This window comes from Amborella trichopoda, chromosome 9 (assembly GCF_054954075.1).
Source record: "Amborella trichopoda isolate Santa Cruz 75 chromosome 9, AtrichopodaSantaCruz75HAP2 v2.0, whole genome shotgun sequence".
Taxonomy (NCBI): Eukaryota; Viridiplantae; Streptophyta; class Magnoliopsida; order Amborellales; family Amborellaceae; genus Amborella; species Amborella trichopoda.
In genome coordinates, this window is record NC_142344.1 from 42,057,937 (window position 1) to 42,085,277 (window position 27,341).

Consider the following 27,341-nt stretch of genomic DNA (forward strand, 5'->3'; position numbering starts at 1 on the left):
AAAATTCAACAAAAATGGCAAAGTTCCATTTCATTTTCATGCTTATTATTTATTTTTTTTATATCTTGATGCTCGATGGAAGACCATAAATAATGGGAAATCTTTATTTGATTTTTCTGCTTTCTTTTTGATATTTTAGCATGATTTTTTTAGGAAAACTCTATGGAAGAAGCAGCATTAAGGAAATTTGGTGGGTTTTTACATAAATATGCATGAAAAAGAAATTTGGGATATTTTTACAGAAATATGCATTAAAAAGATCCATCATATTTGTCCTGGGCACCGGTCTGGGTCCTAGGTTGTAATCCATATCCCGAGTATGTGTACGGGTATGGGTATAGGTATGGATTCTTTGGACCCATCAAGTATGGGTCCATAAGTGGCATTTTGGGTCCAAATCCAAGTCCAAGTCCAGGTCAGGATCTACTCATTTTTGTCCTGGGTATAGGTCTAGGTCCCAGGTCGTAATCCATATCCCGGGTACGTATACAGGTATGGGTCTGGATTCTTTGGACCCATCAGGTACAGATCCAGGTACAAGTCCATAAGTGGTATTTCGGGTCCGGGTCTGGACCCGGACCGGAGCCAGACCCATCCCATACCCGCTGCCACCCCTAATGGATCCTGGGCTCCGCACAAAGTCTGGCAAAGTCCTGCATACAATAGTACCTTTCCCTTGCAGTTGGGCACACTGAAGAACCACTAGTGCATTAAATCCTATCAAAGCTCGTGTAGCGTGCATGCAAAACCAGAACTCTTAATTTTTTTTTTTCTAATTTTAAGTAGATTTCATTGAGATGATGAAAACCAAAACTCATCTTACGAAACTCATAGTAATGCTGCCAATTTCTCATAAAATCTCCCAAAACCATACATGCATACGGGTATGTGTGCAAGCAACAAAACCCTAGGAGAGTCTACAAAACTACTTCCCATAGACAATTCTGCAGCAAAGCTGACTCAAACAGATGATATGTACATGAGAACCTAGAGTTTGTCCTTTTTTTCTTTCTTAATGTTTTTCGATGAAATGCAGTCCTAAACAAGTATTATTACAACTTATTCCTCTGAATGATTAATTGCATACTTTAATAAACTGAATAAGAAGTGGTGCAGAACAAGTTAATTTACTGAGACCTAAAAGGGGGGAAAGACATGATGCAAACATTGAATCATTTACGCATTAAAAGCAATGGCAACGACATAGGGAAAAGATCATTTCCTCTCCTCCCGTTGTGAATTTCCCTACTGTAGAATGCCTGTAATTGGGGATGGTTTAAGCAGTCAACTGCTACAGAACCAAGACTACAGGTCCTGAAGAGTACAATATAAACATGTTAAAACTTATTTTCCCAAAAGTAAAACTAGTACCTTCTATATTTGTAGAAAACACATCTTAAAATTCCTGGTCTTCAGATTGAAAGTTGACGGCAATACGAGACAAAAGCTTAGAAAGCTCTGAGATAGCCACCTGGTAGTCATCCGGTTGTCTCGACCTCGACCATGCAGTCGATTGTGGATTGAACTCGTATTCATTTCTTGCTACCTTTGATGTTTTTGATATGGATTGTGCTTTTTCCAAGTCTGACTGTCTGAGAGGTCTCGGATTCTGAAACACAAATCTACAGCTTTTAAATTTGATTTTGTTGAGATTTAAATTGGAAAATTTGCAATTTTTCTTTCAATAGGTATCTCAAGGGAACATTGTTACCAAGCACTCCATAATTTTATCTACCCAAAAAAAAAAACCACTTCATAATTATGAAATTAAAGGAGGTCTCCTTGTTTTCCAATTGAACTCTGTTATATCATGGTACTTCAGTGATTTTAAAAAAATCCATAATGGAGCTACTGTTATCTGTAAATATCGTGCAATTACAATCACTAGGACTATTTGTAAAGTTTCACTAATGGGGGCACCCTTACTCAAATTCAAGAATTTTTTAATCCAAAAACTATGCAATTAAACTTACTATCTTTCAAGTAATGCAATTACAATAATGCTGCATTTTGTATAATTTATGCAAGCACTCGAACAAATTAGATTTTACCTCATAAAATCTTCTTCTGGGGATAAGATTTGTTACTTATAAAATTTGTCCTTTAAAAATCTTCAAGAAAGAAGGAAAAATCTAGAAAGTAGACTTTTGACTAACCTGAGCTCTCCTGCCATTGTTTTCATCATCCAACAGATCCCGGACTGGGTAATAAGCTGCTTGCTTGCAGAGCTCAAGCAGATCTGAACCAGTGTAACCTTCACATATGCTGGCTATATGGTCATAATCAATGTTCTCTTCAATTCTTTCACCCTTCAAAATCACCTTCAGAATCTTGGCTCTCTCACTCCTATCTGGTATTCCTATTTCAAAAGCCTGAGGAAGACGCCGTAAAATTGCCTCATCAAGTTCTGATGGTCGGTTGGTGGCAGCAAGAACCATCACACGAGCATTCTCTAAATAAACAGCACATTGTATCAACATTTTATTGTTATGAATCTACCTTTCATCAACGTTCTTGAATAATTAGACATTCCTATATAATAAATCTATAAGCCGCAAAAATTTTGGTATATAGGTGCAAATAGAATCACATGATAAAATAAACCATCCATTATGAGAAAAATATTAAAGAGGACGTTATTGTGCTAAAGGGAATTTTGTGCAATGGCCTTTTTGCAACCCATAGCACTGCATCAATTCTTAATCATAAGGCTAGATGGTAAATTACTAACAATCTGTTCCATTTCAAAGCTATGGCTCACATGATAAGTCCCCATTTGGAGAATGCACCCACCTAAAATTTAGTGCAGGCATGAAAATCCATATTTACTAGTGATTACAAATTGAATATGGGCCGATCTGACGAACATGATTGCATTTCGTATTTGAATTTGATTGACTACTCAAAGTCCATCTCTCTATCTAAAGTTGTTAATCATATGGGACGTATACTACATCAAATAGGTTTAGAAAAATCACCATTCCTTCAACGTATAATTTAGTGCCATCATACAGTGCGATAGTTGCATTTTGAAACAGTGCTTTCATAAACCAAGGCATCAGGCAAATGGGTTTGACAACCAATAATTTCGTTTCTCTATTAAGTAAAATTAGATTTGGAAGATATGGATCGAGCTAGACTCCATAACATCTTGCAGCCAAAAACAGGATAATGGCTTATTTACCTATCCAAGAGCTCCACTGGCTGAGTAGACAGAATATTCATTGAACATTAACATTATTCGTCTTCTATCTTTAATTTCTATTTTCGACGTGGACAAGTATGATAGAAATGCATCAGAATTCATTATATAAAATGCTAACTTCGATACTACAATGTTTTTGTCCAACCAAAGCATCAAAGAAAGAATATATATATATATATATATATATATATATATGGAAAAAGCTGAGGTCAGCCTACTAGCTCATATGAACACATGAGCCCAACGGCCCAGATTGAATCTAGGCCGATCTGACGATCACGGATGTCCGGTAGTGCTTGAATTTTAGTTTTTTGTTCTACAAATCCAAACCACTTGAAATTTTATGTGTGTTCATCAAAAATAAATGCATCTTCGAAAATATCAAAAAAATATTTTACATGAAAAATTATTTTACATGAAATAAATTGACCAAAATACCCCCTAAAAGATTTGGGGGGTATTTTGGTCATTTTACTTTTCGCGGATAATTTTTTTTATATTTTTATTATGTGCGCCTTGATGAGAAGAACACACCTAAAATTTCACCTAAAATTTCAAGTGATTTGGATTTGTAGAAAAACAAAAAAAAAAATTTCAAGCACTACCAGACATCCATGATCGTCAGATCGGCCCAGATTCAATCTGGGCCGTTGGGCTCATATGTTCATATGAGCTAGTGGGCTAACCCCGGTGTTTTCATATATATATATATATATATATATGGGTTATGTTAGGGTGCTCACAATATGGAGTAATTTAACATTGTACTCAACAAATTTGGACACTTATATACCCTTGTTTTATACATTGAGTTTGTTTTTAGTATGGGTATTTTTGGTCATTAGGAGGGGTGTGATGTCATCTACATGGGGTGTGACATCACCTACATGAAGCGTTAAATGCCATTAGTGTTCTCCATGTGGGTGATATCACACCCCATGTAGATGATGTCATATCGAAGTGTCCAAAATTTGTTGAGTACAAAGATAAATTACTCCATAGTGTGAGCATCCTAACATAACACTATATATATATATATATATATAGGAAAAAGATGGGATTAGCTCACTAGCTCATATGAACATATGAGCCCAACAGCCCAGATTGAATCTGGGCTGATCTAATGATCACGGTTGTCCGGTAGTGCTTGAATTTTAGTTCTTTTTCTACATATCCAAATTACTTGAAATTTTAAGTATGTGTTCTTCTCATCAAGACGCACCTAATAAAAATATAAACAAAAATTATTCGCAAAAACAAAAAGACCAAAATACCCCCGAAAACTTTTTGGGGGTATTTTGGTCATTTTATTTCATGTAAAATATTTTTTTGATAGTTTTCGAAGATTCATCTATTTTTGATAAACACACGCCTAAAATTTCAAGTGATTTGGATTTGTAGAAAAAAAAAGTAAAATTCAAACACTACTAGATATCTGTGATCGTCAAATCGGCCCAGATTCAATCTGGGCCGTTGGGCTCATATGTTCATATGAGCTAGTGAGCTATTCCCAGCTTTTTCCATATATATATATATATAGGAAAAGTCTTAAAAACACCTATAGGCAAAGTGCTACAGTGTTTCGCCCCCCATCACGGACATGCTATGTCCGTGACTGTTTTGCCTAAAAACCGCCAGGGACCTACGGAAGCCATGGCAGTCCTAGGAAAAGTCTTAAAAACACCTATAAGCGAAGTTGTACAGTGTTTCGCCCCCATCACGGACATGCTATGTCCGTGACTGCTTTGCCTAAAAACCGCGGAGGAACTATGGAAGCCATGGCAGTCCCCCCATATTTTTTGCATGAAAACAATCCCATCACAGACTTGCTATATCCGTGACGGACCGCCACGGTCATGCTAAGTCGGTGAGGATCTTTAATCCACGTCGTCCAAAAAAATCAGACGGCACTGAGCCTATGGGCAAAAATATTGTTCATTTCAACCTTATACTATATGAATAAGGTACATCGAGAAAACCCAATAGAGAAGGTTGTTGCTATTATGGAAAACCCTCAAATCGATCATCTCGACCTCGAGATTCATAGACATGAAAAAAGGTGATTTCTAGTCCTAAAAATAGTTCATCTTCCATCACATTATCTGGACCATCCATTTCCAAGGTTTTCAAGTGTTTATAGATTTACTTGATTGTCACAATTTCTAGAACTTAAAATTTCATACGTGGGGGCAACAATAGATTTTCATATCATCGCAAGGCTTTTGCAGCACCAAAACTACATTTTCAGCATTGTTTTGAGGTGCACCTTACCTCAATAGTATAAGGTTGACACCTTCTACAAACCTCACCCTATATATATATATATATATATATATATATATATATATAGATGACACAGTTTCTATGCGGCCAGCCCGCATATTGTAGAAATGTGGGCTTGGCAATAAATATTTTTTTAAATATAATTTGATCTTAATTTTCATAGAATATATAATCTTTAACATGGAGATCATGAATATGAAGAAAAAATTTGAAAATTAGAAATAATAAATATATTAAGAAAACATTTTGACCGTTAGTTACAATTGTTTTTAGAAGAACCATCTATTTGCATCCATCTTTAAGCTGGATGCTTTATACCTCCGTACCACATATTGTAAAAATGCGGTCCACCGCCTAGGCGGTCCGAAAGGCCTGGGCGCATCGCCCAGGCCTAGGCGGCCAATCTGGGCGGTCAATCCTTGGGTGGCCGCCTAGGCGGTACGGACCCGCCTAAGCGCCAAAAAAAAGGCGGAAAACACTAGGCACCCCGCCTAACGCCCAGACCTGGGTGACCAAAGGCGTAAAAGCCACTCGGTAGAGGCATTTTGTGTCATTTTTTTTATACTAAGGGGCCAAAAATGTGGGTTTTAGATTCATTTGAAACCTAAAACTCATTAGAGCCCATTTTAGAGAGAGAAAACCACCAAAAAACTAGTTTTTGGTGATTTCTTTAAGATCAAAGGATTTTTCTCAAAGTAATAAAAAATTTACCAAAACACACCCATTGATATTAGATTTGAGTTGTGATGTTTTACAAATCTATTGGAGGGTTTTTTAGAAGATTTTGAATCTTTAGAAGCATCTTTGAAGTGGAAGTTTGAAGATTGGGCAATCAAAGTAAGTGATTTTTTTTATTACGATTTTTTTTATTGCTTGTATAAGTTGTATTATTTTGAGATGTCTTCGGGATCTAATAGGAGTGGTGATCCCAATTGAAAACATGGCTACAACCCAGATTCATAAGATGCAAGTTTTGTGAGAAGGATACAAAAGGGGGCATAAACCAGTTCAAGAAACATCTTTCGGTATCAGGGGGGATGTTGTCGCATGTAAAAAGTCCCCTGATGTTGTTAAAAAGAAAATAACCAATTTTTTTAGCATGGTAAAAATGCAAAAAGATGAAAAAGTTGCCTCCATAAAAGAGATTAGGTCATCGGATCAATTATGATGATGATGATGATAGTGATAAGGATGGGGAGAGATGTCAAGAGGTAGAACAATCCATTATTAGGGAGAAGGGAAAAGGAATTATAATTGCTTATGGTTTTGGGAGTAAGAAGCTCCAAGTTAGAGGCCATATGGATAGTTTTATGCCCTGGCCTGACCCTGAGGTTGCAGGAGAGAAAACAAAGAAGCAAATCACTATCGAAAATAGAATGAAGACGGAAGAGAGAGATAGAGCTGCCTTTTTTTGTTGCTCATGCTTTTATGAGGCGAGCATTCCTTTCAAATCCGATGCTTCCAATGTTCAAGAATTACAGTACAAAAGTACATTTTTCTGAAATTTGTGTGTGGACACCACAAACTTAGTACAATCGCGTTCCTACAGTAGAGTGCTCATACACTGAAATTTTGTAGCATAACACAAACACACACATATTCCAAGGACAAACGTGAGCAAATAATGAGAAATAACACATTTCATAAACTAAACTGCTAGTCAGAATAACACTAGCAAGAATCTGTAGTGCCCTAAAAAACAAGAAGAAGACAAACGATTACACGAAAAATGGTTTTAAGAGCGTCAACATTGTCAGAGAATTTTTGATGATCAAGAATGGGAAAAAACATGTGGTCATAATACTTACGATCCGTAGTAAAGCCATCCCACAAAGCCATAAACTCTGTTTTCATGTTAGTCATTGCTTCATGGTCTGTAGTGCGCCGCTGTCCCAGAAAACTGTCAACCTCATCAATAAAAATAATAGCTGGCTGGAGCTTATGAGCCAAACTGAATACAGCAGCCACTGTAAATGTTAAGGAAAAAAACAAAAAATAAGAACTAGTGCATCATTCTGTCATATCCAAGACATCAAACTAAATTATGCCAAGCCAAAGAAATAGAAACCAAATAAATGCTTAATTGCACTCTCCCACCACTTTGAAACCTAGAACTACAATTAACTTTGCATTGGGCAACAGAAAATTTTTAAGACATATATTCTCACAGACAAGCCAAGATTCTCATAGACAAGCCAAGATCAAAAACAAGGAAAAGATTTAAAAGTTCATCTAAGTGTCATCATCATCATCACCATCATCCGAGCTTTATCCTGAACTATTTAGTTTTAGATAAATTGACACATCCCAGAAGTGAGTTCAAAACATCTCAAGAAAAACCAAAGGTTATCAAGTTGAGATGGATCAGCATCGCAGAAAGTCGAAGTGTTGTCTGTGTAAAGAAGATGAGACATTGTCGGGCCAGAAATGGATGTTTTGAGACCTCGCAACAAACTCTTATCGAAAGTCTAGCGACAGATTTAGGGAAGAACTCACCATAGATAGAGAAAAGGAAAAGAGATAAAGGGTCCCCCTGTCTGAGACCTTTGGAAGTAGGAAAAACACCTATAGGGGAGCCGTTGATGACGATAGAGAGATAATGATTAGAAATGTAAGCTCTGATCCAAGACCCATGAGAGACTGAAGCTCATGTAAAAAAACCCAATTTACTCTATCATAATCCTTTTTCCCGGTCTAATTTGATGACTAACCCTGGGTCCCAGAGAAATACCTAGAGTGAATAGCTTCATGGGCGGAAACAGCCCCATCTAAAATTTGTCTATCAAGTGGGAATATTAAAGTGGTTTCTTATAAAAATTAAAGTGAATATTGTTCTCATCATCTTAGAGATCATCGGACGGATAAAGAGATCGAGTGCCAAACAACAAGTTCCTACTACCCCTTAGCAGAATTGCTAAGATGAAAAATCGACATTCATTGCAAGCTACACGATCCCTCTTGCTAGGGGATGAAAGTTCCAAAAATTGTATGGTCTAAAGCTATCCTTACTACTGCCTTCTTCATAAACAGTATGCCATCAAGGGTTCATGTGAGCAATTATCATATCCAGACTCCTTTCCAAGACACTCCAATGTTTCCCATACCTCAAATTTTGGTTGTGCATGTTTTGTTCACGTTTCTGTCCTAAGAGAGACAAACTTGCTGCTAATCCTCTCTTCAAGGGGAGAATAATAGGAAATAGGACATGAAGAGAGCAATTTCAGCACCCTTGACTAACCATTCATTTATGAAATTTCCAAATTGAAGATGGGAATGCCTCGAATGTATCCTGGTAGAAGGATTTGAAGATGTATGTTTGGAGAAGGAATTTAATAGAACCTAATGTCCAAAACGACCAGTTCCCAAATGCCAATTCAAAAACCAGGTACTAACCTTGACTCTAGTGATTCTTCCTATCCTATCCGTTCTCCAGAAAATTCCCACCGTAACACCTATTTCGACCTTTGACCATCCTATTTCCTAACACAGAGATAATCGTCCTGAACACTCTTGTAGCAACTTTGTTTCATATATTTCAATGTCACTGTCTTATCAAGCTTTCTTATCATCCTTGTTTAATGTCCGCATTCCATCCCATACCACATAGACAATATTACAACCTCATTCAAAGGTTGTGATGTGTGAGAACATGCAGGCTCTAATATACATATACATATGTAGACATATGTATGTACGTATGAATGTATACACTTGGGAACCCAACAAACTTCGTTGAGGAAAAAAATGTGGTACAATGGAAGCTGACATTGAAATACAAAGCAGATGGCCCTATCAAAAGGTACAAAGAGAGATTGGTTGCCAAAGTTTTTATATAGATTCATGGCATATACTACAAAAGATACCTCTAGCCAAGCTAAATGTGGTCGGCATTATTCTCCCCTTAATTGCTAAAAAATCTTGCTCTCTACATTTGCTAGACATAAAAAAATGTATTCTTAAATGGGGATCTTCATTAAGAAGTCTATATGACCATCCCTCCAGGTTTTCATATTTAGGGAGAGACAGGAAAGATGTGCAAATTAAAAAAAGGCAATATATTGACTAAAACATCGCTCAAAGCATGGATTGAAAAATTTGTTGAAGCCTTGTTGAAGATTCAGTTTAAAAGGAGTCAACCTGATCATACCAAGGTTTCAAAAAACGCTAGGCGGCCTGTCTGGCGCCCAACTCCCAACGCCTAGGCGGGCGCCCAGAACCTCAGGCGCCCCATAGTTTTAAAAAAACGAGAAACGCCTTACGTCCTTGGGCGCCCGCCTAGGTACATCCGCCCTGGGCTCCTGCCTGGGCGCCACCCTGCCCAGGTACATCAGCCCATGTAGGGCCACATGGGTCTAGGCGGGCAGATTTTTGGCCCAAGCCACCTAGGCACCAGGAGAACCGTTTTTTAAAACATTGGATCATACATTGTCTATGAGGAAAACCATGCAAGATTACAACACACATTGTATGTTGATCACATGGTAGCGATAGGGGATAGCTAAAGAAATAGAAGATCTCAAAGTGCTACCTAAGTAAATTGTTCGACCTAAAAGGCATGGGTCCACTCAGATATTTGTTGGGCATTGAAGTAGCAAAATCAACAAAGAAAATAGCTATCTCACAAATGAAGTATGCGTTGGGACTACTACAACAAACTTGAATGCTAGGAGCTAGACCAATGCATACTCCAACATAAGCAAATCATCGACTTCATGCACAGATGGGCCAGTTACGAAAGGACCCTAGTCAATATAAAATGTTTGTGGGCAAGCTTATACCTTATAATTAGACGACGACCAAACAGATCTTATGTGGTTAGCGTAGTTCATGTAACAACAATGAAAACCTCACTCGCATCCAAAGTATCTCAATTCGTTTCTGGGGTGAGGATAATTATTTACCGATCATGGTCATATGCATGTTGCAATCTACACCAATGAGAATTAGGCTGGGTGCCAAACTGGGCCAATCTATTCAAAGTATAAGTTGTGCGGACCAGTAAGAAGTGAGTACCTTTAGTCAGTCGGCCCACAATGACCCAAATACGATCATGCCTAGTACCTATTCTAGGCAAGCCAGAGACAAAGTCCATAGCGATGTGTTCCCATTTTCACTCTGGCACGAGCAAGGGTTGCAACAGTCTGACGAGTTTCTAATGTTCAGCTTTTACTTGCTGAGATGTCAAGCACTTAGAGACAAACGATGCCACTTCTTGGCTCATGGTACTTGTGAAATTATGTGGATTAGAACTACATTGGCTGATCTAGGAGTTGATGTTCAACCACCAAGGCACTGACTCTTCATTGTGATAATGAAGCAACCATTCACATTTCTGAAACTCTTGTACTCATGATAGAACAAAGCTTATTGAAGTCGATTGTTATTTCCAACTAGAATTATATTTATTACAAGAACTCAAAAAAAAAAATTGTGTTACTTATGTAAAATAAATTGTGTTACTCGAGTGAAATAAAGATATCAACTGGTAGATGTATTCACAAAAGCAGTTGCAAGATATTACTATCAAGCTATGAATGATTGATATCTATGCTCCAGCATGAGGGGGAGTGTTCAAAGTGTGATATCTAGCTAGTGGCATAAATGAAATACATTATTTAATAGGGTCATCATTCAGGTCCATTATTTAAATAGGGGTATAATTTGTACCATGTCGAAAATATATAAGTTGATTAGTCTAACACAATGGCTCTCATATCTTCTCTTCTATTCCTATTCTCTCTCTACCCTTCTCTTATTCTCTTCTCTATACAGATGATAAACTGAATAGATCTAGACCTTGACCTACATCTCTTTTTCCATTCTCAATCCATACCAAAGGAAATTCCCATATTGATATGAATTAGGCTAACAGGGAAGCCACCAAGGTTTCAAAAATGCTAGGCAGCCCCTAAGCAGCCTGCCTGGCACCCAGCGCCTAAGCGGGCGCCCAAAACCTCGGGTGCTCTGTGGTGCAAATTCTTGGCATTTTTTAATATCTTTTCTATCCAAATGCTCATATATGCATATATTTGTGTCAAATTTTGTAATTTATTCCATTTGAAAATATCGCAAATTCACAACATACATTTTTATAAACAAACATATCACATATCTCAGGTTGAGAATAAACTTATTCAAAATTTCAATCCATACAAAACATTTAAAAGTCTACTAGGCCATTGTATGGTCTCCAACTCTAATATTCTCCATATTCCATATCCATAAAATAAACCATAATAACATCCAAGTCTCCAACTCTCAAAGTCTTCAACAAACTGACTTCCAAAATATAAAAAACCAATAAACCACACAACAAATTAGTCCAAAAAGGCAAAAAAAGTATAAACCACATAACAAAATAAAAATAGTCCAAATGTCTAATGCCCAAACCAAGATGGTGCAATAAAGTTACTACAAAAGAAGAGAGGAGACGCCTTACTGGCCTGGGCGTCCGCCCAAAACTAAGCGTTGGGCACCAGCCCAGGTACAACCGCCTGTGTAAGGCCGCCTAGGTCGAGGCGTGCGGTTTATTTGTTCAGGCCGCCTAGGAGCCCGGCAGACCGTTTTTTGAAACCTTGGCAGCCACCTGCACCTAGAGACTCGACTACATTTCCAACCAAAGCTTCGATGGATGCAACTCCTTACAAGTCACTTTATAGCACTCATGGAGAGAATCTAACTCCCAGTTTGACTCCTCACCAAATAAGGGGCCTACATAACCAAACTATTCATTCATAGAACTGCCTCCTAAGGAGGAAATTTGCTAAAAGTTTTGTAGAAATCCACACTCATACTATTTGCTGACATTCCTGTACATTTTCATGACATCATAAAGTCGTACATTTTTGCCCAAATACAAGAGTTAATTACAAATTAATTTAAGAGAGTTAATTTGTAAAAGATATATATATTTTTTTAATTGAGTAAGAATGAGTACCTCCATCCACACAGACACAGACACACACACACAAAAAAAAGGGTGAGTTCAAGAGAACACACACACACACATATATGAGGTTAATGAGTACTCTTTCTGGTATGGGTGGCTAATTTTTCTCTTGTCCAAAGGTTTGACTCAATACATGCATCACAGATCTCCCACAAGTAACATCCCTGATTTAGATCACAACGTATCCTATAGATTAAATGCATTTGAGTGCCATGTTCCCAGCATAACATAAAAAACCTCAAAGACTCTCAAATCCCCAAACTATAGTTACGGTTTTCCAATCTAAACAAAAGAAACTGTTATTGTAACTGATATACCAAAAAGAAAGCCACTTACAAGCATTTAAATAATGTAACGGACTTACCAAGTTTTTGGGCATCACCAAACCATTTGCTCATCAAATTTGATATCCTCACATTTATAAAAACAGCCCCGGACTCTTTTGCTATGGCTTTTGCAAGCATTGTTTTTCCAGTCCCAGGGGGCCCATATAACAGGACTCCCTTCTGTGGACTAAGAAGCTTTCCACAGGCAAACAGTTCAGGCCTCCGTAGGGGAAGAATCACTAGTTCATATAGCGCTTGCTTAATATGCTCGAGACCTCCAATCGAGTCAAACTCTACATCAATGTGATCGGGATTGATAACATCACAGGCTATCACATCCTGTAAGATTATCGAAGAAATGGTATCAGAAACAAGTGTAGAATCACTAGGTCGATCTTTATGCAGCATTTAGGAAACACAAGGAAAATGGTTTAATAAGTAGAGAAGTACCACATTATCACAAAATTCATATAGAAATGCCTACCATAAATATCTACACACATTCCATGTACTAAAAAGGTCAGTGGTCAAGGATAACCAAGCGGGAACAGGCAGTGAGTTCAAAGCAGCCAGAAAAAATGACAATAAAATGAATGAAAACAAAATATTTTCATCTATTTCTTGATAATTTATGTAGTAATATTATTTGTACATTCATATGTCACACATTTATGCTACATTAGTGCTAAGATGGGACGTTGATGGTATTGTTATGAGAGCTATGCTAGTTAAGCTTAAAGGTTGCAAGTGACCTTGTATTTCTGCGTAATCCCAAACTCCTGATGTTTGGGAATGCAAGATAGTGCCTCTGCACATCTCAAACCCACTGGTTTACTCTCCCCTAAAGTTCTGAAACTGGAACATTTGGTCTCGAATTACTTCTACCTCAATTCCAAAAAAAATTGTATTGTATTGGACTTTAGATTTGATGTTTTACACCCAAAAAGTGCACTAAAATTTAAATGGATTGTTGGTAGTTCCCCCAACCCCTTTCCACCCCTAAAAGAACAAAATGCCCATGATGTTATCACCATCATCGTCAAAGCATTTTTTCCAACTAATTGGGGTCGGCTACACAAATCCTTGCCCACCATTCTACTCTAATAAGGGTCATACCCTCAGTGAGTCATGATGTGAGGACCATTTATACCCTTGGGTCCATCAAAGGCCAAGGTAGTCTAGGGGCCACCGATGGGTTTTAATGAACCACGAGTATTACCAAAAAGTACCAGAGATATCTCACATGAAGAATTACAAGGAACTCTAACAATAGGAGACCTTGCGCACACAACGCAAACATAGAAACCACTAAAGGATATTCTAACCCGACAAAGTTTGTGAACTAACCAATTTCACAATATACGGATTACACAACATATGAAAGGTCAAAATAAACCTCAATATCCAAACAATAGAACCATATAAAATAGGTATTGGACATTGACCAGAAATTATTGAAAAAGACAACCCCAGAATTAAGCACGAGCACCACGGGAACATTCACTTAAAAAAGATTTGAATTGTCTAATCGATTTTTTTTATTTTTTTGAGGGAATATTGGACAGTATGGACGAGTTAACCAGGCACCTACAACATGAGGTACCGTGGTATAAGTAGTTCGCGGATAACATAGTTTTGATTGATGAGACTAGAGGCAAGGTCAGCGCAAAGTTAGAATGTTGGAGGGATGCTCTAGAATCTACAAGTTTTAAAATTAGCCAGACTAAGACAAAATATATGGAATGCAAGTTTAGTAATAAGAGTAGAGACGACGTAGTTAAGATTGATGGTCAAAAAATATCTAAAAGAGATTGTTTCTAACATCTAGGGTTAATAATCCAGGAGAATTGGGAGATGGAGGAAGATGTCGTGCATAGAATTAGAGCTGCGTGAGCAAAAGTGGAGATGTGCATCCAGAGTTTTATGTGATTGCCACATACCATTTAAAAGGAGAAGCTCTATGGGACGATTGTAAGACCAAACATGCTCTATGGGATGGAATGTTAGACGGTCAAAACAACATATCCATAGGATGAGCGTAGCTGAGATGAGGACGTTGAGATGGATGAGTGGCAAGACAAGAACAAATAGAATTCGGAATGAATGCATAGGAGGGAACTTAGGTGTGGCTTTAGTAGGCGATAAGATGGGAGAAAGTAACTTAGGTAACTGGCCATGCACAACGTACACCTAATATACCACCGGTTAGGGGGTGCAATTTGGTTCAAGTGGAAGGCTTTAAAAAGACAAGGGGAAAGCCCAAAAGGACATGGATAGAAGTAGTGAGAAAAGATATGATGACTTTTGGCCTTACTAAAGGATTAGCCCTTGATAGAGAAGAATGGAGGAACATGATTCATGCAGCCAACCCCAAATAATAGGGATAAGCCTTGGATGATAATGATTATGATGAGTATTTGACTATCTGATAAATTCAAAAGACATATTCATAATTAATTTCAAATGTACATCTGTGCTTCACAAGAAAAATCGAAACTGCAAAGACAGCAAGCAGCATTTATATGGATCATTAAATGGGATTTTTACAATTCTTTTAACATGTTTGTGTGGAACGCTTTTGCAACATGTACATCCCTGTCAGACTCTCTCTACCCCCTTCCATTTCTCTCCTACTTCTATTCTCCCTCTCTCCTTCACCTCTCCTTTCTCTCTCGCACCGTTCTACATACTCGATTTCCCTTTTACTTTTTTCCTTCTTAGTAGCCCCTTCAATCTCTCTTGCCTTTATACTAGATTTTGTACAGCAGCCACTCCACTGGCTGCCATTTTTTGGGATGTGATAGACTAGAATTTCTTTGTAAGGGATAATGCAAATTCCCATTTGTTTTTTTCTTTATATAACCCCCGAACATTGGGTAGCCTTCTCAAAATATATGTATTACTTCTACTACTTAAAACAGTTAAATGTCCCTGTCCCATTTTGAAACCCGCTAGAATAAGAAACACTGCATGTGCAAAAACAGAGTTATCCAAAGAAAGAAAAGAACTGTTGTAACATGAATACTCCTAGGGCAGCAGTCCAAAACTTGCAATTAAGGTTTTTTTTCTCATTTCTCATACTTTAAAAAGAATAGAAGCAAAAAATAAGGCCTTCGAAGGCAATTAAGATTAGTAGTTATGCATAGTGCAAATATTTCAAGCCACACTAGGACTACAAAATACAGCCACATCAACTCTGAGATATCCTCGTTATGAACATTTCACTGCAGAAGAAAAGCATCTCATTTACTTTCAATAATATCCTGAAATTTTGTTACTGAAAGAACTAATAGAAATTACTATAAATACCTAGAAGCTATTTTCATCGCATTATACCAGTACTAATGCCATGTACCAGTATGAACTCTTCAGAAACATCTCCAAACACATGCACAAAAGATGTTTCTAGCACTACTAGAAGATTTTAAGTTTACAACTAGAAAGCGTGGTTAGTACCACTAAATACCATTTGAGTACCTAACCGCCTTTCCACTTACTCAACCCACTAGCTATCCTCCCCCCCACCCCCCAACAACAACAAAAATAAAAAAGACAACAACAGCAACAGCATTAATAGCAATAATAATCTATTGCACATATACTAAGCCTCAGAGAAGGCTATCACACGTGCGTTAAATAAGAAATACACCTTGTTAGGAGAGGGGCATGGTGTAGGCGACCTAGAATGTGAGAAATTAAAATAGGGCAGTTCAGAAAATTTTTGGTAGGTCTTACAAGGCATCTCTCTCTCTCTCTCTCTCTCTCTCTCTCTCTCTCTGTGTAGCAACTCAAATCTTCTCCACCAATTTTTTAGAAACTGAACCCCTTGGGCAGGGTAATAAGGTCATTTTGACCTTCAAAAATGGGGGGTATTAAACCCTGCAAACATCATTTTTCAGCCACATCTGTGGCTTTTATTGAATCGATTGAATAAAAAAAAAAAAAATTGGGTGGAAATGATGATGATTGTAAATTTAGAATTTTGGGTGGAAATGATGATGATTGTAAATTTAGAATTTTCATGATGATAATTGAAATTTAGAATCTCACTTACAAGACTTGAGAAATGATGATGATTGTATTGAGTCTTCTTGAGCTTGACTTTTAAACTCTTTAATCTTCATGGACTTTTAGTTTGTAGTGTTTTGTAACTTTAAAGTTTGTGGTTGCAGATTTGTGCTTATGGTAGATGATTGTTGAATGTTTTATGAAGCTAGTTTCAAGTTTCTAGTTTCTATCGGGGGATAGTGGATACAGAATCTCCGACAACTGAAACTTTGGAGTTAATGAATAGCCTAAATACCTATTATCACATATATCAACTCCATATTTTTCTATGCATTAACCTATTTTTTAGATTTTTTTAGAATTTTTTTATATTTATTGACCACATTGCGGTGATGCACCCACATCCGGACCGCATCGAGATGCATCGCCCCCCCCCCCCCCCCCCCCCCCTCCCCAACGATTTTGGCCGCATCCTGCATTTTAAAACATTGGCACCTATACCCCACACCTATTAAAATGCTGCCGCATCACCACATAAGCAATCGCATCATGCAAGATGCGTTAGCAACCGCATCACAAAACAGTGCATACACGCTTTGATGGGATGTGCCTGCATATCTGCAACATCCCACTGCATATGCGGCCACATAACGCATGACATCGGAAATGCACCCCACTGCAAGACAAAATGAACTCCTTGAAAAGGGGTATTTTGGTCATTTGTCCGCAAAAGGGGAGGAAAGGGTTTGGGGGGTATTAAACCCCCCAAAACAGCAAAACCAGCCACGTTCGTGCCTTCTCTTTTCATCTAATTGATCAAAAAAAGTGGCGGAAATGTTTTTGGTCCAAAATCTTTCAATGTCATCTTGGTGGATCTTTGCTTGTTGATTGGGATTAGTTTGGGTGTTGATTTGAGGAAGTTTGAGCGAAGATTTGACAACCGACCACAATTAGTTGGGGAAAAGGCTTTGACAATGATGAGCAGAGATTTGACAACAGATCGAGGGGTTTCAAGGGCCGAAAAGATATCGATATTTTCTTCAATTAATCGATAAGTTTACAATAATAATTTTTTTTTGGGGCAATGTGTTCTTCACAATCTTCTAGTAACAAGGATCAAGCTTGGATATAAGCAAAACTCAAAAGTCCAAAACACTAAAATTGTGTTATTTGTACTCTTTGTGAAAATACTTATATGTGGGGTATTTTTCGACAAAAATAACACTTAGCCGGTATTTTTGGGAATGATAGAACATACCCACAAGCGACCGAAGAAATTAAAAAGGAGATTAGAGAATACATGGACAGCTTGCAAAACAAAAAGAACATAAGAAAATAAAATGAAAATAATTAATGGATGAAATCCAATTATTTGATGATGATGACGAGGATGAGGATATATCAGAAATTGGTATGAGGAAAAAAGGTACTCCAAGGGAGAAGGTTACAAATATTCATGGTAATGTTGGGGAAAAAAAAAAAACCCTCACTCTAAGGGAACAATGGATACATTTTGCACCCCTGACCTCAAAATTGTGGTTGAGGATAAAAAAAATAAAACAATCCACAATTGAAAATCGATACAAGAAAGAAGAGAGAAAGAAGGTATGTCAATACATTGCAAAGTGGTTTGATATGGCTGGCATTCCTTTTAATACCATAACCCTTGATAGTTTTGCATGCATGGTCCAAGCAATTCGGCAATTTGGCTTAGGACTTAATCCTCCTACATTACATGAGATTAGGGAGCCCCTTTTAAAGGATGTTATGGCTGATGTTCATCAAATTTGGATTTCTCAAAGAGAAGGGTGGGAGAAGTATAGGGCAAACTATTATGTGTGATGGATGGTCTGATGGGAAGTCAAGGGCATTTACTAATTTTTTAGTTAATTGCCCAACGGGTACTTTTTTTGTTAAGTCTATTGATGCATCAAACAAGTCACATGATGCGACGTACTTATGTGACTTGATAGATCAGGTTGTAGAATTTGTTGGATAACAACATATGGTACAAATTGTCACTGTCAATGGTGCCAATTACGCTACAGTTGGGTCTCTTTTGACTTTGAAGATGAGGCATATGTTTTGGACTCCTTGTGCAGCTCATTGTGTTAATATCATGCTTAAGGAAATGAGCACAACATTTATATTTAGTGGGATGATTTTAAAAGCTGTTTGTTATTGGATTTATTTATAATCACACCATAGTCCATTGCATGATGAGGAGTTTTACAATGAAGAGAAATATAGTGAGACCGGAAGTCACTAGATTTTTCACATCATTTCTCACTCTTCGAAGCTTATGCAAGCAAAGAAATGCTTTGAGGACCATGTTTGCTTCAGAGTAGTGGAGTAAAAGTGGTCAAAGCATCGAAATGGGAGAAAAGGAGGAGGCAGACTGGTAAGAAGGCCAACCACACTATATAGATAGAATAGATAGCAGGAACAAACCGAAAAGCTCAGCAAAGCTGAGCTCTTCCACACCGTGCGGACTGCGTTGGTTGAAGGTGAAGCGAAGCCTGTCATGGGCTACATACATGAGGCAATGACTAGGGCAAGAGATGAGTTAAAAAATAATCTAGAGGATGATGAAAAGAAATGCAAGGCTATACTTGAAATTATTGATAGGAGATGAATAACCCGCTTCACAGGCACCTCCATTCAGCCGGTTACTTTCATCCATCTCTTTACTGGAAGCACCACCCAGCCATTGAGTCTGATCGTATAATAAATTGTGGGTTCTTAGATGTGCTTGAGAGGTTGGAACCTGGCCGAGATATCCAATATGAGATCCAAAACCATCAATTGATCAAGTTCAAGTTAGCATTACGAAACTCTGGAAGAGAAATTGCTACTCGAAATAAGGACACTACAGAAACCAGAAAAAGACGAAAAGTGAAAAGTGCCTTTCTATTTTGTTTGCTTTACAGTTCTTCACTTGTATAGTTCCCATTTATATGAATAATTAAAGGGAAAAGTTTAAATAGAGTCGAGGCTCTAAACAATCTAATTAGAGCCTACCTCAAAAATTTCACTAGAGGAGGTTGTTTTGATGCCCAAATATCCTTAAATTGATCATCTTGGCATCCAGAAGCATGGACATTAGAAAAAAATGGATTTCAAGTTTTGGAAATAGTGCATTTTGTAACGCATTTTTTTACCATCAATTTTCAAGATTTTCATGTTTTCAAAGATCTGTCAATCTACACTATTTTTGAAGCTTTAAACTTTATAAATAAAGATGAAAATATATTTTAAGCCTATCACAAAGATTTCCAATATGGAAACCACATTTCTGGACACCATTTGAAGGTAGGCTCTAATTTGATTGTTTAGAGCCTAGGCTTTATACAAACCGCACTCATAATTAAATATTTATCTAAATAGATAAATTGTTATGCAACTGCACGGTGGGCATCATATGGAATCGGAAAGGCTTCGGAGGTGGCAATGAAATATGTTGGAATTGCTTCTTCCCGATGAAACCGTGCCAAATTGAACCTTCTGTTCAGTTTTCATTCTTTGACTCATTTCTCACCACGTCTTCATCTATCCCCCAGGATTTTCGAGTTGCGAATGCCCCGAATAGTGAGACACCAAATCTATCCCCCAGAATAGTGAGGCACCAAATCTACAAAGCCTCACCATTCGAGTGTTGAGTTTCACATGCAGTTCACCTGGTTGCGAATGCAATCGGAGTGCAATTGAGCATGTAAGTCCTTAATCCTTATTTCTTGGATTTCAATTTTCAATTTTCTAAAATCTGAGAAGAGTAAAACATAGAAACAAGAAAATAACATGTTACTTTTGCTTGTTTCCTTGTTTTGAACCATAGCACCATACCCAAAAAAAAAAGTAGAGCAATAGAAGTTCAATTATTTGGTTTATGTGCGATATAAAGAGTGGCCTAGGTAGAGGTATCAAAAGCGCATGGATCACAACCCAATTTGATTGTATGAACCTAATGGTAAGGGCACAAGTGAGTGGACCATGGATCCAAGAGCAGAGTGTGTATTTGAGGGGTTGAGAATCTTACTTGTATGATGTCAAGCAAGCCACAGGGGTTAATGAAGAAGTACGGCACCTAACACTAGATCACAAGAGAGAAAAGTTGGGTCTAGTCACATAGCAATTCCAGAGGTCTAGGAGGAGGAGGAGGTCGAGGAAGAAGAAGAATATGTGGAGGCCGCTGAGGATGATATAGATGATGATGATGATTCTTAGCACTCAGATGCTAGAGATGCACATGGAGACTCTCTAGATAACTTGTCTTATTAAGATTTAAGATTGAGACTTGAGACTTGAGAACCGATGATGAGTTGTCTTGACTCGATTCTTAAACTCTTCATAGACTTTTAGTTTGCAACTTTAAAGTTTGTAGTTGCGTTTTTGTGATTATGGTTTTTGAATGTTTATGAATAACGGTAATACGATGTCTTCTAAGTTCTATTGTCCTCTATAAAGTTAGTTTCTAGTTGCTACTTTCTAATGTCTTCTACAATCTATCAGGGTATAGTGGATACATAATCTCTAACAACCGATATTGAATAAATTAACAACCATCACATAAATCACCTCCACATTTTCTTTTTCATGTATTAACACATTTTTTGAGATTTTTTAGAAATTTTTTATATTTATTGACTGCACCAAGGTGCCCGTATTTCATAAAGCACAATCAGCTAATCCATTGCAAAATTAGGAACTTCAATACATTCAAGCTTCTCATTTATATCCCATCTCGAGCAAAAGTGTCAACCAATAACCTCCACACAAGCATGCTAAAATGTAACATACCTGGAAATAGCCAATCCAACTCAAGCCGCACAAAGGATGCACAAAAATAAAACAAAGTTAAAGAGAAACAATAAAAAAATCAATGTTAGGCTTGAGGACATTGTAAGAAGAATCTCTTTGATCATCTAGAAGCATGAACCACCACTCATAATGTTCCCTTGCTCTTTCAAAGATTCTTGTCCTTATTCCCCTACTCCTCCTTGGCAAAAGCCCAACATATTAGGCTTAGTGTGTTCTACAATTAATGCCCTCACAGCTTCTAACCTCTGGAGATTCTACTATTCAGTTATTCCAGTCTTACATTTCACCCCCAAGTAATGCTATTAGATCAAGGTATCTGCTATCATCCGGAAAAGGGCCACCATCCACGAGCTCAGCAACCCAATTGTGGAAACCGATTGTGGTCCAACAAATCACCCATGCGATGCCAAAATCACAAATGAGAAACCCCATATCATCACACAAAATTGCAATGAACGAAAAGATGTTACCCATGTACTCCAACTTCTCAAATATCACATGGAAGTTTAAGGACCCAATGCTTCAAGTTGTCTCCCATAAGGAATTTGTCCTTAGCAATCAACATCCAATAGTTACCACTCTCAACAGTTGGGCTCCACATTTTCTGGGTCATTAACTTGTGTTGGCTTCGAGTAAGTGTCAAAGTTTCTAATGCATGAGGGAAAAAAAGCCAGTACGTCCTGAAAAATCTGTACAATACATTGCCCCCTAAGTTTTATGCTATATAATGAATTTTCCACATTCATAATGTCAAAATCGAGTGCCTTAGGCAGTAGAGCCCTCATAAATTTAAAGAAACACAAAGTCACGGGTTCGAACCCCATGAATGACACCGTTTTTTCCTACATTGCTTCATTTTTTTTGTATTATAACATATAGATAAAATATTTACTTTTAATTCACCATCATCACAACCTCTAGTTGGCAGAGTGGCCTTCATTCATCCAAAAAACCCTTGGTTCAAGTTGAAATGGGGGGTGGCATTATTTATCAATAATTATTCATTTTGTCTTGTTGAAACCACGCACGAACGCATGCACACGCACACGCACACATTCAGAGATACATGTTGAGTGAATCTATTCGAAAAAACACATTAATCTTCGTCATAGTATCACTAAACTTAGAAGGTCCACTTGGTATAGTGAATTACACTCTTTCAAGAGGTCATGCGTTCAAATTCCAATGGGGATAGTTGTCTTCATATTTTCTAATACAATAATTAAAGAGACAAGGCATATCATTGAAGTCGACACTTCCATGGGAAGTGTCAAACACATACTAGAAAATAATATATGGTCAACATATGCAATTGAAGTGCCAAAGGAGTGTCTGCCTATTTTGACCTTGCCTAAGTGACTCTAAGAGAAAACCAAGTGTCTCTAAGAGAAAACCAAGTGTCTACGTAACACTAAATTAACAAAGAAAGCATGCTAGGAATCTAAGGTCTACGACTCCATGCAAACCCATTAAAACTCTATTCAAGATGAATATATCCTATGGCATCCCCAATCAATTGACCAAATCTATAAGATCTTCTTCCCTCATATCCCTCCTAAAGCTAGGATCACAAACCACCTTCTTCCATCCCCTCCTTTCAAATCAATTTGCACAACTTGCCACTCTTCGATAGCTAAACCAATTAATCACAATAAGTGTCCTAAGACTCTTGAGTTGACTCAACCTCGAGCAAGTCACTCAGCTGCTGAGGCCATAACAGGGTACCCTTGGGTACCTTGTAGTCTCGCCTGAGTTTGTACATTAGTCGTACAAATGGGTAGAGTACACATCCAAGCACTTAAAAAGTGGACCACCCAGTACCTAGGGGGTCCAGAAGGCCTGGGCGCATCGCCCAAGCCTAGGCAGCCAAATTAGGCGAGCTGTCCGGGCGCCCAGGGAACCCGCCTAGGCGGGCCCCTATCGCCCAAGCCTGCGCACCGCCCAGGGGCAGAAATGCCCCTCATTGAAGGCATTTTTTTGTTTTTTTTAAAATATAAAAGGGGCAAAATCATGGGTTTTAGGTTCATTTGAAACCTAGACCCCAATAGAGCATATTTTAGAAAGAAAAACCCAAAAAAAACTAGTTTTTGGTGATTTCCATAGGATCGAAAGGTTTCTCAAAGTTACAAGAAATTGATCTAAGCTAAGCATCACCCATTGATATAGATTTAGTCTATAATCTATATGTGTTATACAAGTATACTTATATTATTAAGACTATAGAGACATTTTTCTTTCTACTCCATACTGGGCAGCTTGTACCCCCCTTGGCCACCTAGCATTTTCTAAAACATTGCATCCAAGTATTGCACACTTCTAAGTACAAATCATTGGTTTTTTTATTTATTTTTTTTTTTTTGGGAAGTGGGGGTGCCGGGGGAAGGGGGCAGGGGGCGGGGGGCAAGGGGCGGCATCCACTCCCTCTTTTCAATATTTTTCTCTTCAGTTCTAAGCCCTAGAGTCCCCCATTTTTGCCCAAATTTGAGACTTAGCTAGATTTTTGCTTGATCTGCACATTAAATCAATCTTTGAGTTGGGAAACTAAGGTAAACCCCCCTTGCCCAAATTTCCTATGCATGATCCCGCAACACTTTTTTATTCACACCATAAACCTTGTTACTATTTCTTTTGCAGTGACCCCCTTGGGTGAATTTTTTAGGTCATTTTGGATCAAAATACCCTTCTAAGTCAACCAAAAAACTTTAAGTTTATGGGGTGAATAAAAAAATTTTATTTTGGGGGGGGGGGGGGGGGGGGGGGCGGTGGTGAATAAAAAACTTTAAACTTTTTTAGGTCATTTTGGGAAAACTATTGAAGAGCTTTGAATCAATTGATCCAACCCTAGGCTTTTCTAACTAAATAAAATAAAATAAAAAAGGATTTTGAAAGATTAAAAATTCGGATTTACTATTCATCTGAGTTTTCATAGGCTCACGTCTCCTAGATCAAGATGCAATACCTAAAATTGGTTTTTCTTTTTTTCTTTTTTTTTTTTGCTTCGGGAGGTTGGGGTTGATGTGAGAGGTATGAGGAAGATTTAAAGATTGAAGGCATCAATTTGCTCTGAGCACGAAGTATGGAAGATCAGCCTCAAAATTTACGGTAAATTTCATTTTCCCAATTTAAATTCATGTATTTGATAGTAAATCAGTTATAATTTATTTATAATTAGTATTGTGTATAAACTGTATACCTCTAATTTCCTTTTTTTTCCTATTTTTCTAATTTCTACTTTTTACTTCTCCAAATTTTATGAATTTTTTCGATTATTTGTCAAGCCATTAACATCCACTTTTCCATTTTTCATGGTTTATATACTTTTTTTTTTGTATAATCTTTTTAGATTTTTTTAAAAATTTTGGGGATCTTTTTGGCATTTTCCCCTTTTTTGGGGGGGCTCTTTTGGCCCTTGGCTTGGCTTGGGCGTGACTTGGCCAAGTCACCCAAGTAACTCAACTCATGCAAGGGACCGATTACATGGCCCAAGCCGTGTTTTTAAACACTGACCCAAAGAATCCCAAAAACCCAAACCCAAAGGCTAGACCAGAACCTTGCCCACACTGACCTAAACACCCCACTGAAAGTATAGAGCTTCAACATCAATCTAATCTTAAGAGTTAAGACGCAGTAGAATTTATCATAACAGAACAGCAGGGAAATGGCAGCGAGAAACTACTTTCACTTCTAAGTGAATACACATAAGGATAGTCTCAGCCATGACAAGAACAATAGAATTGGATGGTCTCCGCCACACCTAGAACTATAGAAATGGAACTGTCTCAACCATAACAAGAACTATAGAATATTCAATTTATTTCTCTTATAAGTGGATTAGTGAAAACCTATTTTAACATAAACCCTTCTAACATCGAAATATAATATCACGATGGTGATGCAAAAAACATTATCTCTTGGGCTTCTAGGACTATGCCCCCACCCTGGCATCTTTTCTTCATTTTTTATGAGATTAACTACCTATGCAGGGAGATGACAGTATCATGGACTCATATCTCGAGGACATTGAACGGGTTCGCCTATCTGCTAGCCAAGGATGGAGCCTCAGCCCATGAAGATGCTTAGCCTCGTGCATCTTTCTTGGTTGCTTTCTGCTTGGGTTCTCCTAATCTTCGGCCCCCACAACTGGCTTTCCCCCTTTGCCAGATTTTTGCTTTGTCTTTCTCTCCCTTTTGTATGTCTCTTTTACATATGCCATATACGATGTAAGGAGACAATTCTATAACCCCATTTTGTTTACGGTCCTTTGACCAAATCTTTTTTACCAGGAGTCTCACTTAGATTCTCCTGGTATAACCTTGTATCTCTTTCTTCATATCAATACAACAGTTAACAGTTATCAAAAAAAAATATACTATCACTTTTGAGAATAGAAATACATGATAATTCTATGCTCTATATCAAACTCAGTTGAATCAACATCAGCAAGACATGTCACCATCATTCAAGTGAAGCATTTTAAGGTTTATACATATCACTCACCAGTCTAATCCTCCATCGAGACTTTGAGCTCTTCTCCTCAGTTTATACTGAATTGAAGGGGAAAAAAAGAGTACCAAAGAGTTTACAATCCACAGACACTAGTAAATTACTGAAAATAGTTTATAAGATACAGCCATATGCAACATCAACCAACACCCAACAAGCATGGCTTGTACCCAAGGACCAAGTAGAACAACTTTAATATCCTGGATAATTAAATCACAGCCATTAGTACCGTCAAAAACCCTTCAAAAACCCTTTGGTTTTCTCACGTCGGCCTCTGAAAACATCAAAAAGCAAATTATCTGATCTTAAATGCTCCAGATGATCAAAACCCTAATCCTAGATGCTATCATAAACCCTACTGTCCCTAATCTTGCCATAGATGTCAAAAAGATGCCACCCAATATCCCATTTAATACAAAAGCTCAACATTATCTCACTTTTGCACATTTGCATAAGCGTTGATTAAAAGCTAGGATTACATAGAGCATGAAAACCGTTAACCATCAACATAAATGGAAAAGAAAATGAAGAATGGGTAACCCCATCTATTTCTCTCCATCATTAGTGTATCAGCTCCCAAATTAACACCAAATAACCGAAGTTTCCAAAAGAAGGCAAAGAAAGAGTCCGGTGTCTCTGAATTTGAGGGGAGGAGAATTGCAGAATCAATCTCAGAAATAGCTTAATTAAGAATAATAAAAAGCTACACTATTACTGAATTAGATAGAGCAACAAATGACGCGAGCTCACAAATGCCTTCAAGTGAAACGCGACTACCACACAATTAGAGACATGGATTCACAAACCTACAAAGATAAATGAAGAATCAGTCTCATAAATGGCCCAATAAAATCCTACTGTCGCTAATTTAGAGAGAGAAATAGAGAGAAACAAACAAGCAATCTCAAATATGGCTTGGAGAAATTACCTCATACGGACTGGTTTGAATTAATGGGCGACCAAGCCTCTTAGCTATCTCCTTCTTTTGTTCCAGAGCTTTCTTGCCAGCCGCCTTGTTAGGGTCGAGGTGTCGAAGACCTGCAACGAGAACAAGGCAACTTAGGGCAGCGCTCGCAGCGTAAAGGACCAGGTCCTGAAGAAACCGAGCGTCTGAAACTCCCATGGCGTTTTCTGGCGAAGATTCTGGCGATTTTAAACGAGATATCAACTTTCCGTCGAGGATTATGGAGGTTTCCCTGACAATGAAACCTTTCCCGGCGTGTTCCCGGCGAAGTATCCAGCGATGGTC

The 27,341-nt window shown here is 37.8% G+C and overlaps 1 protein-coding gene across 4 annotated transcripts; it reads right to left on the reverse strand.

Annotated features, from left to right (window-relative positions):
* Positions 1-1,156: 1,156 nt before the first annotated feature.
* LOC18438947 (uncharacterized) lies at positions 1,157-27,341 on the reverse strand. 4 transcript variants are annotated; one of them, XM_088847949.1, is made up of 7 exons: positions 27,021-27,341; positions 26,843-26,898; positions 12,802-13,102; positions 7,297-7,455; positions 2,157-2,452; positions 1,472-1,609; positions 1,157-1,314 (listed from the first exon to the last, which is right to left on the reverse strand). In XM_088847949.1, exons 3-7 carry the CDS (start codon positions 12,899-12,901, stop codon positions 1,306-1,308), a joined length of 702 nt encoding a protein of 233 aa, XP_088704075.1. In that variant the 5' UTR covers positions 12,902-13,102; positions 26,843-26,898; positions 27,021-27,341; the 3' UTR covers positions 1,157-1,305. The 4 variants fall into 4 exon arrangements, with proteins under 4 accessions (XP_088704075.1, XP_088704074.1, XP_006849184.1 ...); XM_088847948.1 differs by having other exon boundaries at positions 1,157-1,259; positions 1,372-1,609; XM_006849121.4 differs by lacking the exon at positions 26,843-26,898.

Excerpts from the sequence above, each read along its gene's own strand:
- LOC18438947 (XM_011626867.3), bottom strand. The coding sequence starts at position 27,215 with ATGGGAGTTTCAGACGCTCGGTTTCTTCAGGACCTGGTCCTTTACGCT. Across the intron at positions 2,453-7,296 it reads GGATGGCTTTACTACGGATC|AGAATGCTCGTGTGATGGTT; the intron begins GTAAGTATTATG and ends CTGTTTATTTAG. Across the intron at positions 1,610-2,156 it reads ACAATGGCAGGAGAGCTCAG|AATCCGAGACCTCTCAGACA; the intron begins GTTAGTCAAAAG and ends TTTGTGTTTCAG.